Raw genomic sequence first — 17,834 nt, 5'->3', positions numbered from 1 at the left:
GGGCTCAGTCGCCACCCGGGCTCCGCCATGTTGGGACTCGTGGGTCGTGTGGCCGCTTCCACGGCCTCTGGGGCCTTTCGGGGACTCAGCCCTTCAGCGCCGCTACCTCAAGTCCAGCTCTTACTGCGGGCCGCTCCGGCAGCGCTGCATCCTGGTAAGTGCCGTAAGTGCCGTGCTTTAGGGGCTGGGTTCGTTTCTGCCGTCCCATGACCTTGAGCCTGGGGCCGATAGTCGCTTGGGCCTAAGGGATCTGTGGTGCTAGAAGGACGCCAGGGCCAGCGCCCTGCCCTCTAACGGCGGGAAAACAAGAACAGGACCGATCTAATTCCGTCTCATTTTGGAAGGGGGCGTTGTGTGACGGAAAAGTGTGGGCAGGTGCATTGACCTTCCCGTGGAATGGGGGCACCGAGCCCTCGAATAATGGGGTTTTGTGCAGGAGGATGGGAAGATGGTGCAGGCTCTTTCTCCGCTTCCAGTGCGGCCCTCCCTCTGGACCCGCCTTCCGTGCAAGCGGAAGGAGGTCGGGCCTGGGCTGTATTCACCAGTACTTGCGAGTTATGTCGGGGTTTCCGATGACCTTTAACTGTCCTAACCCCAGCTTCTTCCATATCTTTTTTGTCTGTTAGCCAGAGACTATGCCGCTCAAACATCTCCGTCGCCAAAGGCAGGCACCGCCACTGGGCGCATCGTGGCGGTCATTGGTGCAGTGGTGGACGTCCAATTTGATGAGGGACTGCCACCCATCCTAAATGCCCTGGAAGTGCAAGGCAGGGAGACCAGGCTGGTTTTGGAGGTGGCCCAGCATTTGGGTAAGTAGAATGTGTTAGGAATAGTAAAGATCTTGTTTGACCGAAATATCCCCCAAAACTAAGCTGTTTTCCTTCTATGATGATTTTATCAAAGTGACTTTCGTTCTTCTGAGTTTGCTGAAGCCACATTTACGTACTGAGAAGGAGTCTTGGTTGACTTAGGTGTTCAATGCCAGTTACACTTCATTAAATATCATGAAGCCAGTATGTCCTGTATAACCCTGCAATGCCTTATCTGACAGGTGAGAGCACAGTAAGAACCATTGCCATGGATGGTACAGAAGGCTTGGTTAGAGGCCAGAAAGTCCTGGATTCTGGTGCACCAATCAAAATTCCTGTTGGCCCTGAGACCTTGGGTAGAATCATGAACGTCATTGGAGAACCTATTGATGAGAGAGGTCCCATAAAAACCAAACAGTAAGTATCCCCCTCTTGTTGCATCTACACAGAAAGGAACTGTTTTTCCTAGCAGTTTTATACATTAAGGTGACAGCCTCTACTATAGCAGAATTTTCTTGCAGAGAATACTTAAAGTACCAATATATTCATTTATTAAAACCACACAATGCAGCTTCTTCTGAAGAAAATTAATGATGCGGAAGTTCTGATGGTAAAAAAAGAGAGAAAAAATCAAATTGCTACTTAGGGCCCAAGTTGATTATTTCAGTTCATTTTAATACCAGTGGCCTTTGTATTTCTTGTTGGTATGTGAAGAAGTGCTGTTAAGTTAGGGCTCTGTAAAAGGAAAACCTTATGACAGTTAAGGTTGTCAGGGAATGGGATTATTGCTTCCTGAGGTGATGAAATCCCCTTTATTGCAGAATATTTGGGCTTGATGGTGGGTGACAGTTTTGTCTAGAATGTTACTTAAGAGATGAGATTATGAGTAAAGAGTTAGGCTTGAGAATTGAGAGGAACTGTTTAATAAGAAGAATAGACACTGACCTTCTACCTTTACAGATTTGCTGCTATTCATGCTGAGGCTCCTGAATTCATGGAGATGAGTGTTGAGCAGGAAATTCTGGTTACCGGTATCAAGGTTGTGGATCTGCTGGCTCCCTATGCCAAGGGTGGCAAAATTGGTATGTTAGTGGTGGGTAGATATTTTACAAACCTAATGTGTGGGAAAAAATCCTACCGTGTTAAAAGTGGGTACTGAGATCTATCCCTCACTGATGAGTAGCTTCTGACTTTCGTTCTTCTGAGTTTACTGATGCCAGATGCCATTTCTGAGAAGGGAAAAGATGGAAAGAAACAAACAAAATTTTTTTTTGAAGTTTGCTTATTTGGAAACAAAACTCTTATTCTTTTTTTCTCAACCTCTCCTAGGGCTCTTTGGTGGTGCTGGAGTTGGCAAGACAGTCCTGATCATGGAGTTAATCAACAACGTTGCCAAAGCCCATGGTGGTTACTCTGTGTTTGCTGGTGTTGGTGAGAGGACTCGTGAGGGCAATGACTTATACCATGAAATGATTGAGTCTGGTGTTATCAACTTAAAAGATGCCACCTCCAAGGTGAGCACTGAGCTGATTGATGTCCACAAAGTAGTGCCAGGAAACTGCTGCAGTTGACTGCATTGCTAGGTGAAGCCATGTTATATATTTTCATTTTATTGTCCCAGGACCTACAAATGAAATTTGTCAGTGTTTTTCCCCCAGCTTCTAATACACTAATGTACATTTTGTTTTCTTCTTTGATATTTCTAGTCTTTGTTTTTGGTACATAGACCCATCATTTGAAAGCTAACTTTGGGGGGAGTTGAAGGTGGTTCTTATATCTCAGATTACCCTATTTTGTGCCTTTCGCTTACTTACAATTTATTTCCTTTCTACTGTAAGAATATTGCCTCAGTAATTATAAGAAATTACCTTTCATGTTGTTTTGAACTACATCTCTAAAAGGGAAAATTGTGAACAAAAACATAGACATCTAAGGAGGGTTTTTTGGTAGTTTCTCTGATTTGGGGACCTTGGGTATATGGCTTTCCCACTCCTCTGCCACAATTTCTGAATTTGTATGATTACTGCAGGTAGCGCTGGTGTACGGTCAAATGAATGAACCGCCTGGTGCTCGGGCCCGGGTAGCTCTGACTGGACTGACTGTAGCTGAATACTTCAGAGACCAAGAAGGTCAAGATGTATTACTGTTTATTGATAACATCTTTCGCTTCACCCAGGCTGGCTCAGAGGTAAGAGAGAAGGCTTGAGAGAACCTGGTTCATTTGACCTTTCTATGGAATGATGCAGATAAGGCTAAAGATTTTTTTTTTTTTAAGGTGTCTGCTTTATTGGGCAGAATCCCTTCTGCTGTGGGTTATCAGCCTACCCTGGCCACTGACATGGGTACCATGCAGGAAAGAATCACTACCACCAAAAAGGGATCTATCACCTCTGTACAGGTGAGAACAGTTAAATGGATGAAAGTCTAATTTGTTTAAAGGCATGTACAGAAAGGTACAAAATCTAGTTACTTATATCTCAAAAGGCTTTTAAGTAGGTACCTGAGCTCCCTGAAATAATGTGTAAAATTCTGCGTGTGCATGTTAAAGACCCTAAAAGATTAAGAAACCACTCATCTAAACTAATTGAAGGTGTACATGTAAATGTAGATCACAAAGTAGTGGTTTCCATCCTGAAGGGGAGTTTGAAGCTGCATGGAAACTGAGCGTTGAATATGGACTACACTAACTACTACAAATTTTCAAATGTATGTAGATGGTATATAGTAAAAATTATCTAGAAGTTTGTCTAAATTTTATTAACTTTCATGGTTCATTTTCCTGATGAATTAGTATAATAGTGCAAGGGTTTTTGTTTTTTACTGTTAAAGTGGGTATCACTACAATAGAGTTAAAAAGTAGGATGAAGAACAAAAGGAATAACAATGAAAATTCTTTCATCACGTCTTGGAGGGACTAGATAATCTATAAGCTTACTCAGCCACTATTAGGGGTGATAAGAGTCCACATTTTTTGAGGTGGACTCTTGAATGCTGAGAAGATAAGAGTGACATAATGAGGAGAGGTCAGGAAAGGGGATGGCTTAAGTAGAATTACTTGGCTTCCTGCTGCTCTTCATGGGTTCTTGACTTTAGGCTATCTACGTGCCTGCTGATGACTTGACTGACCCTGCCCCTGCCACTACCTTTGCCCATTTGGATGCTACCACTGTGCTGTCCCGTGCTATTGCTGAGCTGGGCATCTATCCAGCTGTGGATCCTCTGGACTCCACCTCTCGCATCATGGATCCCAACATTGTTGGCAATGAGCATTATGATGTTGCCCGTGGGGTACAAAAGATCCTACAGGTGAGTACTGCAGGTGAGATCAGTGGCCATAAAGTCGTAGAGGGAATTTGGGGACTGTATTAGGACCGTATCTCTCCTGGTGATTTGTGATTTGCTTTAGAGCAAGAAAAGATGAGACCAGCAGTTCCTAGTGAGTGTTAATGAGGTCTCTTGAGTTTCCAGGTACTCCACGTTTGGAATCCAATATTTTCTAACACCACCTAATAGACTCGGAGTAAGGGAAACAAGACACTGATCTTAGCTGAGGGCTCTCATGACCCCCAAGTAACTAATTTGTTTCAGTTAAGAAGTGCAGTAAAGTGCTAAAATGCTGTATAGAGAGCTCAGTGTGAATATAAAGTTGTGTTAATCCTTAGGTTTTTGTCCAAATTAGAGGAATGTAAATGTTTACTAGGCCTCTCTTAATCTTGTTTTCTCATAGGACTACAAATCCCTCCAGGACATCATTGCCATCCTGGGTATGGATGAACTTTCTGAGGAAGACAAATTAACTGTGTCCCGTGCACGGAAAATACAGCGTTTCTTGTCTCAGCCATTCCAGGTGGCTGAGGTCTTTACCGGTCATATGGGGAAACTGGTACCCCTGAAGGAGACCATCAAAGGATTCCAGCAGATTTTGGCAGGTGAGATTTCAAGTATAAGGCTGAACATAAAATGGCAAAGAAACTGCAATCCCTTGAATGCTTGCTGTGCTGTGTTCCCATTCCAGGAACCATCAAGCAATATATAAATATATTGTGCCTAATTACATAATTTTTATATAAAAGTAAGTTATTTCCCATCAGTTTTCTTTGGAAATACTCAATGTCTGAGAGTAAGACTTAGACTTGCTGAGTGCTTTCATGCTAGCTACTCTTCTAAGTGAATTACAACATCCTTATAAGGAAGGCATTATTATCCTGTTTTACAAATTAGGAAACTTGAAGCATGGAAAGTTTAAAATAACCAGTCCCAATATCATACAGCCAAAGTAGCAAGAATTTGAACCCAGGTTATATGACTATGGACCATTCGTTCTTAAGCTGTACTGTAGCGTCATGTCTTGTAAATTGGATTTGTGAGGGAAGTTTAAGAAAAGATACCTAAGATGACACGATTTCACCACATTCTGACTGGTGGCCTCAAGTGGTGAGGTATGTACCCACTGCAGAAAGTTGATAATATCCTTCACTTCTCACCAGTTGGATTTTTTTCCATGTAGGTGAATATGACCATCTCCCAGAACAGGCCTTCTATATGGTGGGACCCATTGAAGAAGCTGTGGCAAAAGCTGATAAGCTGGCTGAAGAGCACTCCTGAGAGGGTCTTTTCGGCAAACTAAGCACTCATCCTCCGTGCTGTCCGTCTCCTTGCTCCTAATCCAGAAATTGCAGTTTTCTCTGTAGGCCACATTCCTGAGAGCCTTGATTGAAGACATAGTGTTCTGTCTGAAGAGTATTTAAGGTTTCCAATAAAAAGTACATCTCTCAGCATCTGTCTGTTTTTCTTGGTCTTGACAACACAGCCAACACTGACGTTTTTAATAGTAATTTTAGAATAACCACACACAAGAAACAGCACAAAGTAGGCCATATATATTTGAAATGGGGTCATCAAAAAAGAAAAGCCATTGTCTTGGATTGATGAACAGCTGTGAGTCTTGTGAATGGGTTTCCTGGGGATGATGTGATCTTAATAGTAGGGCCTCATCTTTTGCCCTTTTATGTCATTCAAAGGAAGTTGATTTTTTGCCTCTTGTATATAGTGCATTTCTGCTTTTTAAAAAGCCAAAGGACTTTTTAGAAGAGCATTTTGGGAAAAATGGGTTGGGTTTAGAAATAACTGCTATTCTAAGAGAAGGCAGGGGTTAATCAGTGAATGAAATTTTTTGGAAATGATAACATGTTCTGAAGGATTAAAATTGAGTCAAGACAGCCCTCTTTTCTATCTTCTACCTTCCTTTTTTTCAGAAGGTGTTCCTAACTACTGCCTCCTAACTTATATTTTGGGCAAGACTAGTATGTTTGTGATTCCTTGAGGCAATGCAGAATATAAAGTACCATGGGGCCTATTCTGAGGTCTGCTAAAATCCCTTAAGAAAATTGGGGAAAGAATCTTATAGGAGAATAGTAATTTTCAGTGGTGTTGGGCTTGGGTTTCTGAACTAAATAATGGAATTAGACAATTTTCCCTTCATCTTAGCTCACCAAAACATGCAGGATTGCAAGAATTACTCAAAAGTACACCCACCTTTTCAAACAAGTGCAGGGTTGGATTTGATGCCCCTTAAACATTCTTTTCTGGGCCCAGACCCATCTCCTACTGCCCTCTGGTGGTGGTAGGACTGGAGGCTCTGCAAGAACTCTGATCTCACCATTTTGAAATCCATGAAGGCCATTTGCTGGGATGTGGTTCTTTGCTAATGACTGTTTACAAACCAGCTGGGGCTTTTGTCCTAAGGAGGAGCCTGAATCTATAAGCTCCACCCCGAGGCATTCAAGTCGGGTAGAAGCAGGGCAGGACAAACAGATCCCAATTCAGAGGCCCTTGGGGGCTGAAGGCTGGGGAGGAGCCTTGGGAGAGGTGCCAGGGGTGGAGTAGGGGCCTCTGAGTTTCCCCCCATCTGCTTCTGACGTCCTTGGCACGTCTCTCCTGTGTCATGATTTGGACGTTAGGTGGAGCCCCTGAGCTGCCTGTGTCCAGTAGTTTGCTCCTAGAAAAGCCTGGATTTGGGGAAATGCTGAGTTATGGGGGTTGGGGGCACATCCTCTAGGTCCTTACTCTGGAGTGGGTAAGAAGCTGGTGCAGAAGCCCCCAGGCTATGGGTCTGCCCTTTCTGCTCTGTTTTCCCATGTTATCCAGATGCAGACCTAGGAACTGTGAACCTAAAGGTTGTTTCTATCCTACCTCCACCCTTCCCCCCATACATTTATGTCTCTTAGCATTCATCGAGAACCTTCTCCCTCTCACTAGCTGCAACTATTTATTTCCTTCCCCCTTCACCACTCTCTTCTTGTACCACGCCACTGGGGTGTCAACACAGATCTAACCTTCCTCCATATTTCTCCTGGTTCTGCCCTGTCCTCACCGCCTCCTCCCTCTCCACCCAGAGAAAGCCACGCCCTTCCCTCCTCCCTCCCCACCCTAGTCTGTCACACAGGGACATCACCCTACAGCAGTTCAGGCTGTGGTTCGCAGGAAGCATACATTGGCTTTTGATTCGTGCTAGTTCCCACCTCACAGTTTGGGAGGATCTAACACCAGCCTGCACGTGAAGGGGGAACCAAGGACAGTGAGGAGCTGGGTGGTCCCAGCCCTGGAGCCCTGCCAGCCCGACATGGGTAAGTATGAGGACCAGCCCCCCGGGAAGGCCTGAGGGATGCCTACCTCCCTCCCTGGCTGACTCAGCAGGGGTGGGGCCTAACCTTTGCTCTTTTGGGGGGTGAAGGAGGGGAAACCAGACTATAGGGGCACAGGGGCTCAGCTGGTGAGGCTGCCGACCAAGGGGTCATGAGCACTGGCCAGCTCCAGCTCTGGGGAAGAGCCTAAGAGTGTACCTTAGGTTGGGGCTTCCCCACCTCCCCACCCCCGCCTCAGCCCCTTGCGCCTCCCACTTAAGCTGCTGAGATTCAAGAAATATTTCACAGCACTCACTGCTGGCTTTACCCCCACAAAAGTAAAGCCCACTTTTGGTCGCACTGGATGATTTTTAAGGTGCTTCTCCCCCTGTTTTCTCCCCAGCCTTTCAAGTCCCTGCCCTCTTCCCTCCCTGACCCTGACCCACCACCAGGTGGGGGGCTGCACTGAGCAGCTACTTCCTGTTGCCCCAGAGGTTGCCGCAAGGGTGGTGGCGGCTGGGGGAGAACTGAACTAGAAGAAAGCCGATTCTCACGGCCCCACACCAGCCTCACTAGGGCTGCTACTGGCGATCCCCATGCTTCAGTCACTGAGAAGACAGAGAGAGGCAGGACTGAGGTTGAAAGGCCTAGGAGGTCTTTGCCCTCCTGGCTTCCTGATTGCAGAAGTTTTTAAACTTGGGTCGTGCTGGGGGAAGGAGGCTGCGTCTCTCCACGGCTGTAGGGCTTGAGCCCCTGAGGAGCTGAAACACAGGGAACCTGTTCATTTAGTAGGGCCGCTGTGTGTTACCCCCAGCACGCTCGGCCTTGAGTTCCCTCTCCGACACCTCCATTCCTCCGGAGTCCTTGCGACTCTCACTGCCTTCCTGGCCCTCCTTTGTGAAGAGATCTTTGCCGGTGCCTCCGGAGAGCGGGTGGAGCTCTCCCAGGTCCTCCAGTTCGGACCCATCACCATCCCCCACTTGACCGCAGAAGTTTCTGTCTCTTTTTCCTGGGATCTGTTCTCTTCCTCCATCTGGGATCCTTCCTGGTTCGGGCCCCTAGGAGACGCCACCCGTTTCCCCCTCCCTCAGCGGATTCTTCGCGACAGCCCTACCCGAGCGCTCGTCCCTACCCCAGTAGCTCCTGTCCCTTTAAGTGCTACCTCCCCACCCCAGCCACCCCCCCGCCACCGCCGCCGCCGGCCAGGGCTGGGGGAGGAGGCGCCGCCGCCGCCCGGCTCGGCCACCTGCGCCGCCGCCGCCGCCGCCCGGCCCTGCTCCAGGTGAGGCCCGGAACCCACGTCTGGTCCCAGAGCCCCCGGGCGGACCGCCCCTGCGGTCCCCTGCCCCGGGATCCCCGCTGCCCTGGACTCGGGATCTGACCCTCCCCCTGCGGGAGCTGCCCTTCCTCTCTCCCCCGCACTATCTACTCGTCCATTTCTCCCCTGTCCTCTGCGACCGGAATCCGGAGGCTTCTCACGCCTCTCGGCCAACCTCTCCCGGGTACCCCTCCTATTCCGGACCCAGGATCTCCCCCTCCCCCGCTCCTTCCTCGCCAGAAAAATCTCCCGCGGTCCGGGTTTCTCCTCCTCCCCTCTGGAACCATCGCTTTCCCACGCCATCCTAACCTCCAGTGGGAGGGGGAACAACCGCCACCCCAACTACTCTCCTTACCCGTAGTAAGGGGGGTTGGGGGCTATCATAGACTAGAGTCACTTTCAGGCCCTGCTCCGTTTAGCCCTTCAAGTTCAACTAACTCCCATCTAAAGCTTTCCTGTAGCCCTCACCCCACTCCATCTCTCCCGGACTTTGGGGGTGCGACCTCAGCACCAGCCCAGGTGGGAACGACCCTCTTGGACTTGGGGTGGGGCGGTCCAGCCTAAGAACGCTCCTGCCCCAGAGTCAGGGAATGGGGGAGGGCGCATCCAGAATCTTGTGATTCTGGGCTTAAGGGGCTGTTGGGGGACGGTGGATGAGGTTCTTGGACTAAGTCTCTAAGGGCAGTGGGGTGGTGGGGAAAGCCTGGGAAGCCCAGCCTTCTCTATTCAGATGCAAAGGGAGTCCTAAGGAAATTAGGTCTTTCTCCATCCTCTTCTGAGACCAGCATGGAGAAGCTCGTTGGGGAGTTTAAAAAAAGACTGTGCTGAATCTGAGGGGACACATACCAATTTGGAGAGAAGAGGGATGAGTTGTGGTCCTTTTGATGTGTTATAGAAGAATCTGGCCTCCCCAAAATACAGAGGGGGAGGAGACTGTTTTCCATTAACCTGGACAGGGAAGGGGGACAAGTTGGAATGGTTACAAGGTTGAGGGCCATCTCCCTACTAGACCCTATTAACACTGTGAACCCTTCAGCCAGTGAGCACAAGGGAGGTCTTTAATAATTACCCCACCTCCACTGGGGAATTCCCCCTCCCTGCAAATCCAGCTGCGACCCTAGCCCTGCCCCTTCCCTTCTTGCGCTCTCATTCCCTGCTAACCCCAACACAACACACTCCAGAACGAGGGGACAGGGTGTCTGGATTTGCTTCAGACTCTTCTGAGTCATGTTTCACAGGCTGGGAGGGAGCTGGCGGGAGGAGAGGGTGGTCAGCAGTGGTGTTTGGGGTTGAATTCCAGTAGTACCTGGACAGGGAGAGGGAGAGGTAGAGGGATGCAAACGAATCCCCTCTCTCTCCCTTTCTGTCTCTTCCCCCTCCCAGCCCCAGCCATCTGGCTTCTGCGTGGAGCCACGCACTGTGGCAGCTGACCCCAGTCAGGGTGGTGCAGCAGGAACACAGGGAGGGTGAGAAAGGGGGAGCAGGTGCTAATTTCTCCCTCCCCATTCTCTTTATTACCCGCCCACTGGCCTGGCTTGTGAGAGGTTCAGAGTATTCCCTAGGTACCCTTCTCACAAGTTGCTGAAAAAAAGACCATTTGCCCCTTCCTCTTTCTAGTAGCTTCCTAAAGGGAGGTGGGGTGGGTGGGTGATTGGCCACATCTGATGGGGTTGAGGAATGTTTGGGGACAGAAAGGGTCAGTCTGCCCTCTGTCATCTGGATGGGGGGGAGAAGCACAGCTGCTGCTTGGGGTGGCTTCTGGCAAGAAGTAAACACCCAGCTGTTGGCATATTGACACCCCACCCTCATCCTTCCTCAAAGAGCAAGGAAGACCTCTGATTAGATGGGATGAGGAGGGATCTCATTCAAGGAGGAAGGTGATTGTAGTCTTTCCGCACCAGATGGGAAAGAATGGATCCTGCCCCACTTTCTTTTCTAATCCCAGGTGGCCCTCTCCTATCCAACACCCCTCTTCCCAATCGCTCCTGGCCGGGATAGTCCTAGGGGTTGCCCTGGAGACTAGGCCTGGGGCTCGGAAGGGGTGGGAGCAGTCAGTGGGGCACAGGAGTAACCGGCTCTTCCGGAGCCGAGTGGAGCCAGCGGGTGGGTGTGTGTGGGTGTGTGGTGGTGGGGGAAGGGGCGTGGCTACACCCGTCTGACTGGCCCAGGCTCCTCCCCTGCCGCCCGCCTCCGACTGGCCAGCCCTATGATTGGGGGCGGGAGGTAGGAAGATTCTCCCTCATCTGCCCTGGAAAAGGAAAGAGGAAAAGGAAAATAAAAAAGAGATACCTAGCTCTCTTCCTCGGCCCTTTAGGAAGCCAGTTCCATGCCCTGAGCTCTCTTCTTCACCTGTCTTTATTTTGGGAATGGGGGAAGCATTCCTTAGCAGAAATTTGCTGGATCCCTGCTTTCTCCAGAAAGAAGGACCCCCTCTACCCTGAGTGTGGCCTCTATTTACCCAGGGGCTTGATGTCACTAGGCTGTTGGGGGTCCTTATTTTTTATACTAGGTGACCCTATAAATCTGTTACTGAGTCATGGTGGAGAAAAGGATTTTGATTTCTGTCTACTCCTTCCCACTGACAATCTACTTTTTTCAGGAAAGGGACAGAAACCCTCCCAACCCTCTTAGCCCCTCTCTCTCTGGCCCACACACTTTGAGGCTTCGCTGAAGCTCACTTCCTTCTAAGCTTCTCTGAGCCATTTGTAGTGGGGAGTGAAGTCTGTCCCCCAAATTTAGGAAGAACTCACTCCCCTGTGGAGTAAGGAAATCCAATCTACACTAATGTATTTGATCCTGCCTTACTCTGGCCCCACCCAGTTTTCAGGTCTCCTTCCTCCCCAGACTCCCAAAGGAAAAAGTATTTGTTGACCCCCCAACCTGCCAGAGTTTCATCATCCCCACTCTGTCTGTTCCTCTTCCAGAATATTCAGCTTGAGTTTTGCACAGTTAGGCAACTGTTTGTACAACTGCATTGCAATGAATTGAATGGGAATTATCTTGAAGCCTGCAAAGTCTGTTGAGTTGCAAGGAAAAGAAACCTGGTTTCTAGTCACATTTTATCCACAGTTTGACCTTGAACAAGTCGGTTAACCTCTTCAGGCCATAATTGCTTCATCTACCAAACAAGAGAATGTTGAACTAGAAATTCTCTAAATTCTAACATCATGTATGACACTGTTCTTCATTCTGGGTCCCTGCAATAGACGTTTTAGGTGATAGCTAAACTCTAGTCCTCTGCTAGATTTTTCTTTCCTCTTCTCAGAAGGTTTCACTTGGTTATATAGCCCTATCAGAAAAAGTATACTGGAACTATAGAATAGGTGGACATTTGGGGCACCTCATTTGCTGGTCAGTTTTCCTGCTTCTCCCCTGTCCCTCTGACCAGGTTTAGGCTAGACTCAGGCCTTCCCTGTCTGGTCTCTGAGCCAAGCTTCCTTTTCCTACCCACAGGAATCTTCCCGACCCCCAGAGCCCTGTGGATGTCGCCGGGAAAGTGGTGATCCAGGCAGGACCAGGCTGCCACCCACGGGACAGAGGTGAGTGGGCAGCAGATGCAGCAGGAGCTTGCCTTTTTCCACCCCTTTACCAGGACTGAATTTTCCTGACTTACCTTTCTGCTTCTACACTTCCACTTTTCCACTACCCAGCCTGGGAAATAACTGCCCCCGCAATGATCTTAGGGGAGTGGCACATGCCTCGGTCCTAGAAATTTGGTTTAGTCTTTTAGGTTAACCTTGGGATCAGGACACGCCTTTCAGTTTGCTCAGTGTGATGCAGGACTACCGCCCACAATGAGACACAGTGCAGAGGGAGCTTCCCGGTAGGCTAGGGAGACACTGCGGCGCTAGGACCCAGATCCGGGTCGGGGAGCCGGGATGGCCGGCGCTAGGACCCGGCGGCGGAGGCCGCGGAGGGCGGCTCTCTCTCGGCCGCAGCTTCCCCGCCCCCTCCGGCTCCGGCTCACTCCTCCCCGCCGGCCATGTTGGCTCCGCTCGGGCCCCGCGGTTGAGCCGCGTCCCCCTCCCCCCTCCCGGACCCCAGACCCCCTCCCCCGCGTTCCCCTCCCCTCCTGGCGCCCGGAGCGAGGCCATGTGAACCGCCCGTCCCCCGGGGAGAGACAAGCCCCGAGCCTGGCTGGACGCCGCCGCCTCAGGTCTGTTGGGTCTGTGGCTGGGGGCCTGACGGGAGGGAGCCCCGCTTTCATCCGAGGCTTCCCTCAGGGAACCGAAGCTCTGGAGCCGCCTAGAGCCTTGCCGGGGGGTGGGGGGAGGAGACGCCAACTCGAGTTTATTTCCAGTTAGAACCCTGCCCCGGGCGGGGGTCTTCCTGCACTGGGGGGTGGGAGGAGAAGGGGGCTGGTCGGTCTGCAGAAGATCGGGATGGGGCGGCGGGGGCGGCAGCGGGAGGAGCTGTGGAGGTTCCCGGCGACGGCGGCGGCTGCGAGGAGGAGGCGGAGAAGCCGCCTGGCTGGTGGAGATGACTCCTGTGGGGGACTCGGGGTGGAATCCCCGGGAGGGGCTCCACCTCTTCAGATGGGGTGGGGATTGCCCGAGTGCGAAGGATAGGTGAGGGGGTTCCCTGGACGGGTTGAACACTCCGTTTGTGGGGATTGGGGCGTTTTGGCAACGGTGAGTGGAGGTCAGAAGGGTTTCCAGGGGTCTCGGGGTGGCCGCTCGGCGGGGTGGGGGTGTGGGGTGCACGTTCTCTTGAGCTTGGCGAACAGGAGAGGGCCTTGCTGGAGTGGAGCTGTGCTTGGCCTGGGGCCCCCGAGTCCCGGGAGAATCCGCCACTCCAGGGATGGGGGTTGATAGGGCCGGTGCTGAGGCGTACGGATTTGAGCCGGCCTTAGGGGCCGGAGGGAAGAATGAAGAGGGAGCCCTTTCCAAGGGGGATCCCTCACTAAGGGGATCCCCATTTCCGTGGCAGAAAAGATGATCCCGCATCATCCCTTTCTTTCCTGGTGTTCCCAATTTTCAGGGGAATGCAATGCCAACAGCAGTCATCCTTTGTAGGATTTATTGGAGTGGGAGATTTGCATCCTTCGGGGGGCGATGCGGGGGGGATAGCTTCCACCTCCATCTGTACACAAACAGCCCCTCCCCCAAACCTCCCGCAGGAAGTGGCCGGGAAATGGCAGCTGTGCGTTTGCTGCTGCGTCTCTCGTTGTTTTGAAATGTCCATTTTAATCAGATTTGGTTTCATTTTCTGAGGCCTTCGGGCAAGCTTGGATCCTGCCAACCATGTGGTCTGAGAGTCCTTCGTTCGACTTTTTTTTTTTTTTTGTAAACTTAATTTGTCAACTGGAAGTAGTCACTGCAGTTGACTCCCTGATCCCAATCCCCCCTCCAAAGCATCTCTGTCTCCCTGTCTGGATTTTTTTCCCCTGAGCTAGAGGTCATAGAAAAATCAAACTCACTCATCCACCAGCAGGGCTACACAAGTGATGCAAATTCCCTCGGTGTAGAGAGCTGTCAGGAAGACTTGGGATCTTTTGTGTCAAGAGAGTGGCTTTTTGGGATCCTGCTTAATATATATTCTTATATACATACGAATATTAAATATATTCTTAAGTATGACAGTTTCTGTATTGCAGAGCACTTGAGTAAGTGAGCTTGTGACGTGATGAAGTTGATTCCGAGAGGTGGAAGAAGAGGGGAGAATGGGGAAGATTAAACTGAGTGGGGTTTGTGGGGGGGGGTAGGGACTGATTTGCAGAGTGAGTGTGGTGGGCTTGTTCCTCACTGGTGATTCTAGCCTAAAGATAAGTCCCTGTGGGAAGCCTGTTAGTTGACATGAGGGGAGTTTACCTTCTGCAGTACCAAGTAATTAGGAGAATTAGTTATCATATGACTTATGCTTCAGTCCATAAAGGACATCTCTCTTATTACCATTCGTGGAGAGGGCTAAGCTTTTCCCTTGTTCTGTGCAAAGTCATGTGTCCAGATTTTCTCTTTTTCCCACCTGATAACTCCAGGAGATTTCTACTATAGCATATAGTGATGGACTGTGTGTACTGTGCCCCCAGGCACTTGGTTAGACCCTGGGTTTGGTTTGAGGTGAGCTGGCCACGGGATTTTCTGTTTTGAGAGGTGAGATCATTTGGACTATCCTGAAAACTGCTTAAGTCTAACATTTAAATAATCTTTTCTATTTTCCACCTGAATTGTAGATTCTTAGATTAAAGGTCCAGGATAGGACCAGATAGACATATATGATTATGTGGCACTGGTAAGATAGCATCATTGCTCCTTTTACTGGGGCTGTTGGGGTTGATAGTCTGGAAACAGTAAAAACGAGTTCAGTGTCACTGTCCTTTTTCTTGCCCTTCTGCTTGACTGATTGGTTCCTTTGAGTTGCTTTCTTGACAGTGATTTTAAGTTCCCCATTCTTCAACCTTTGTTTACCTAGATTGGGGCCTGACAGAATAGTAAATTGATTTTCCCTGGTGGAAGTTAAAAGAATGAAGGAAGGAGAAAGACTACTCTTATTTCTTTGGACTCTTTAAGAGAAATAAAAGTTGATTTTGAGAAAGTAGATAGCTATGGCTTCATTTGATACACGACTGATCAGAAAGCTGAATGCAGTAAACCTTTCATGGCCTTTTTGTAAAGTGGATGCATTTTTCTCTCAGAGAAGTGGATTTCTTAATATTGACTTTTTTTTTTTTTTTTTAAGCCTCTCCGTAAAGGAAAAAATTTGAGGTGTAGGGAGAACTATGTGGGCCGACCTCAGAGCCAGTCAGAAATCTAGAATGCCCTGAGAGGCTCATCTTGCAGTCTTGTGGTTCTGGAATCAGGTGTTGCCAAGAGAGAAGCAAAGCTTGTTAGGGTTACTGTGTCTTGCTGATGTTGACCTTTCTTATCACCTCTGAAGAGGTCTGCTATATTCTTTTACTAAAAGAATAAAATACAGTTAAAATAGTGTGGAAGTTAGTCCAATAACCGGTATGATGTTTGACCTTGTGTGAGATGTGTACAGTGAGGCAGTAATGCCAAAGTTTTTATTTCCTAGGACATAGAGTGAAGTACAAAACTCTTGAGGATTTCCTGGGGCAGATAATCTTCCTGATTTATTTCTTAGGATATGGATGTCCTCATATACCTCATAGCCTAAGATTAATACTTTCTCAGCATTGCTGCACATGGGTCAGAGGGACCATTTTTCACCAACTTTTTGGTCTTCATAATTTTGAGATTTATAAAATTGTGCAAAACAAAAAACCTGTCTTCTTTGAAGAGTTCTGGAGATTGTTCTTGGATTGGGTCACTGGCAGTAGAAGTAGCATTGTGTTATTGTTACGTGGTGTTCTGTCCTTCTCCTAGTTAAAGAGAATAATTAAAGGGGCATTTTACATAATGAAAATATTACCAAACAGTTTAGCAAATATTCATCAAAAACTGAAGCATGAGGGTTCTTGGGAGTTCCCAGGTGGTCCTGTGGTTAGGACTTCACGTTCTCAATGCCAAGGGCCTGGGTTCGATCCCTGATTGGGGAACTAAAATCCCACAAGCTGCGAGGTGCGGCCAGAAAAAAACAAAAACCGTGAGGGTTCTTAAGAGACAAGTGGTACTGCTACTTTTGGTCTCTTGGGCTTGGGCCCTGTATAACCTGCCTTCTCAGCTCAGTTTTTTTTTTTAGGGGGAAGGGGGATAGATTTTTGAAGGAAGGGGTGAAGTCATTAACTGTTAGAGCTGAAATTCTGAGAAACAGTCAGAGCTTGAAAGGGAAATGACCTTGTTTCCACCTCTGGAGTGTGGTTTTTAGTGTCCTGCAATTTAAAGTCATTTCCAGTCCTCTGACAGTGAAGTGACCAGAGCTGTGGCAGAAAACCTAGCCTAGATTGTTAGTATATGGCTCCTTTATTCAGTCGCCAAATACTTTAAAACCTGCTATATACCTTCAGTGTTCAGTTAAATCACGCTTCCCTGTTTCCAGGCCTTATTTTCTGCATGAGACATATGTCTAAAATATGTCAAGATTTGGGGCCTTTCTTCCCTCTAGAAATTATCTCTGTGAAGAATGAAGCTGAATTTTTTGGTTCTCTTGAGAATGGTGGGAGCAAAAATCACAAACTTTATTGGATGAGTAAGTTGGTAGTGACAGAAAAGACAGATTTACTCATTCATTTGCTCAATCTATGAGTTCAACAAGTATTTCCTTTCATTTTTTTTAATGTACTTAGCACTAAATTAAGTGCTGGAGATATAATGGTAGAACTTAATTTCTGGTTGATGCTGTAGAACCTACACAGTATAGAAGAAATAAGGACAGAAAACAATCATCTTTGTGTTTTTCTGTGCAGCCTGGACGTGGCAGTTGTCTTTGAGTAGCCTCCCTTAGGATAATAATCTTCCTTCTTTCCTCATCTTCCTTCTGCCTACTGTCCTGACTAGGAAAAGGGGGTTAAGGAAAGGACATTTTGAGAGAATGAGCCTCAGTCAGTATGGCTGTAGTCTGAGTCTGGGTTCCAAGGGAAGATTGTTACGAGAGCTGTCTGAATGGGCTGTCCTTACTGGGGAAGAAGGCATGTTGATTTTGTGGCTTGGCACTTGGAACTCTTTTGGTGGAGGAAGACAGCTTCGCCAGGAAGGAGTTTTTAGATTTGAAAGTGAAGGCATGCTTGTTTGCAGCATCAGGAATTGGGAGTAGTGAAAACTTTGGGATCTTCCCCAGGGTATAGGGTAGAAATGGGAAATGAGGCGGCTTTTGTGGTAGAGCAGGGTTTTTCAACCTTGCTCTTGATTGAGCAAGAACCCAATAATCCTTTGTTGTAGTGGGCTGTCTTGTGTATTACAGGATCATCAGGAGCATCCCCAGCTTTGATTTCCTAAATGCCAGTAGCGTATGCCTTTCTAAATGACTAAATGTCCCCTGGGGGCAAAATCACCCTGGTTGGAAACCACTGTATTAGAGTATGGTGGATGATTCCAGAGATGTGTAGAGTTCAGAAGTATCCTTCGTAACATTCACAATTACAAATCTAAAATGTAGTATGATTTACTTGCTATACTGCAAGATTTAAATTCACTGTTTAGTAAAGATAGTAAAGATAGACATTTGAAATCTCTGCCCACCCCACAA

At 48.3% G+C, this 17,834-nt stretch overlaps 2 protein-coding genes across 4 annotated transcripts in view; both read left to right on the top strand.

Moving 5' to 3' along the window:
* Positions 1-6: 6 nt before the first annotated feature.
* Positions 7-5,580, top strand: ATP5F1B (ATP synthase F1 subunit beta). Its single transcript, XM_082850508.1, has 10 exons — positions 7-154; positions 627-809; positions 1,052-1,226; positions 1,770-1,891; positions 2,139-2,323; positions 2,839-2,997; positions 3,085-3,207; positions 3,903-4,115; positions 4,537-4,738; positions 5,317-5,580. The coding sequence occupies exons 1-10, from the start codon at positions 28-30 to the stop codon at positions 5,412-5,414; spliced, it is 1,587 nt and encodes a 528-aa protein (XP_082706634.1). The 5' UTR covers positions 7-27; the 3' UTR covers positions 5,415-5,580.
* A 1,783-nt stretch (positions 5,581-7,363) lies between these two features.
* BAZ2A (bromodomain adjacent to zinc finger domain 2A) overlaps positions 7,364-17,834 on the top strand; it is a 33,630-nt gene continuing 23,159 nt past the window's right edge. For all 3 annotated transcript variants that reach the window (XM_082850138.1, XM_082850137.1, XM_082850136.1), the window contains exons 1-2: positions 7,364-7,435; positions 12,204-12,289. The gene's annotated coding sequence lies outside the window, so the exon portion shown is untranslated. The remainder of the gene's footprint in view (positions 7,436-12,203; positions 12,290-17,834) is intronic.

The sequence above is a fragment of the Leucopleurus acutus genome (genome assembly GCF_964270905.1).
Source record: "Leucopleurus acutus genome assembly, chromosome: 11".
Taxonomy (NCBI): Eukaryota; Metazoa; Chordata; class Mammalia; order Artiodactyla; family Delphinidae; genus Leucopleurus; species Leucopleurus acutus.
The sequence above is the reverse complement of the archived record's forward strand: the minus strand, read 5'-3'. Positions and strand labels throughout refer to the sequence as shown.

What these genes read in the sequence shown, in the direction of transcription:
- ATP5F1B (XM_082850508.1), top strand. Translation starts at nt 28, where the DNA reads ATGTTGGGACTCGTGGGTCGTGTGGCCGCTTCCACGGCCTCTGGGGCC. An exon ending in TCCGGCAGCGCTGCATCCTG is followed by an intron (nt 155 to 626) that starts GTAAGTGCCGTA and finishes TTTGTCTGTTAG; the next exon opens with CCAGAGACTATGCCGCTCAA. An exon ending in GGTCCCATAAAAACCAAACA is followed by an intron (nt 1,227 to 1,769) that starts GTAAGTATCCCC and finishes CTACCTTTACAG; the next exon opens with ATTTGCTGCTATTCATGCTG.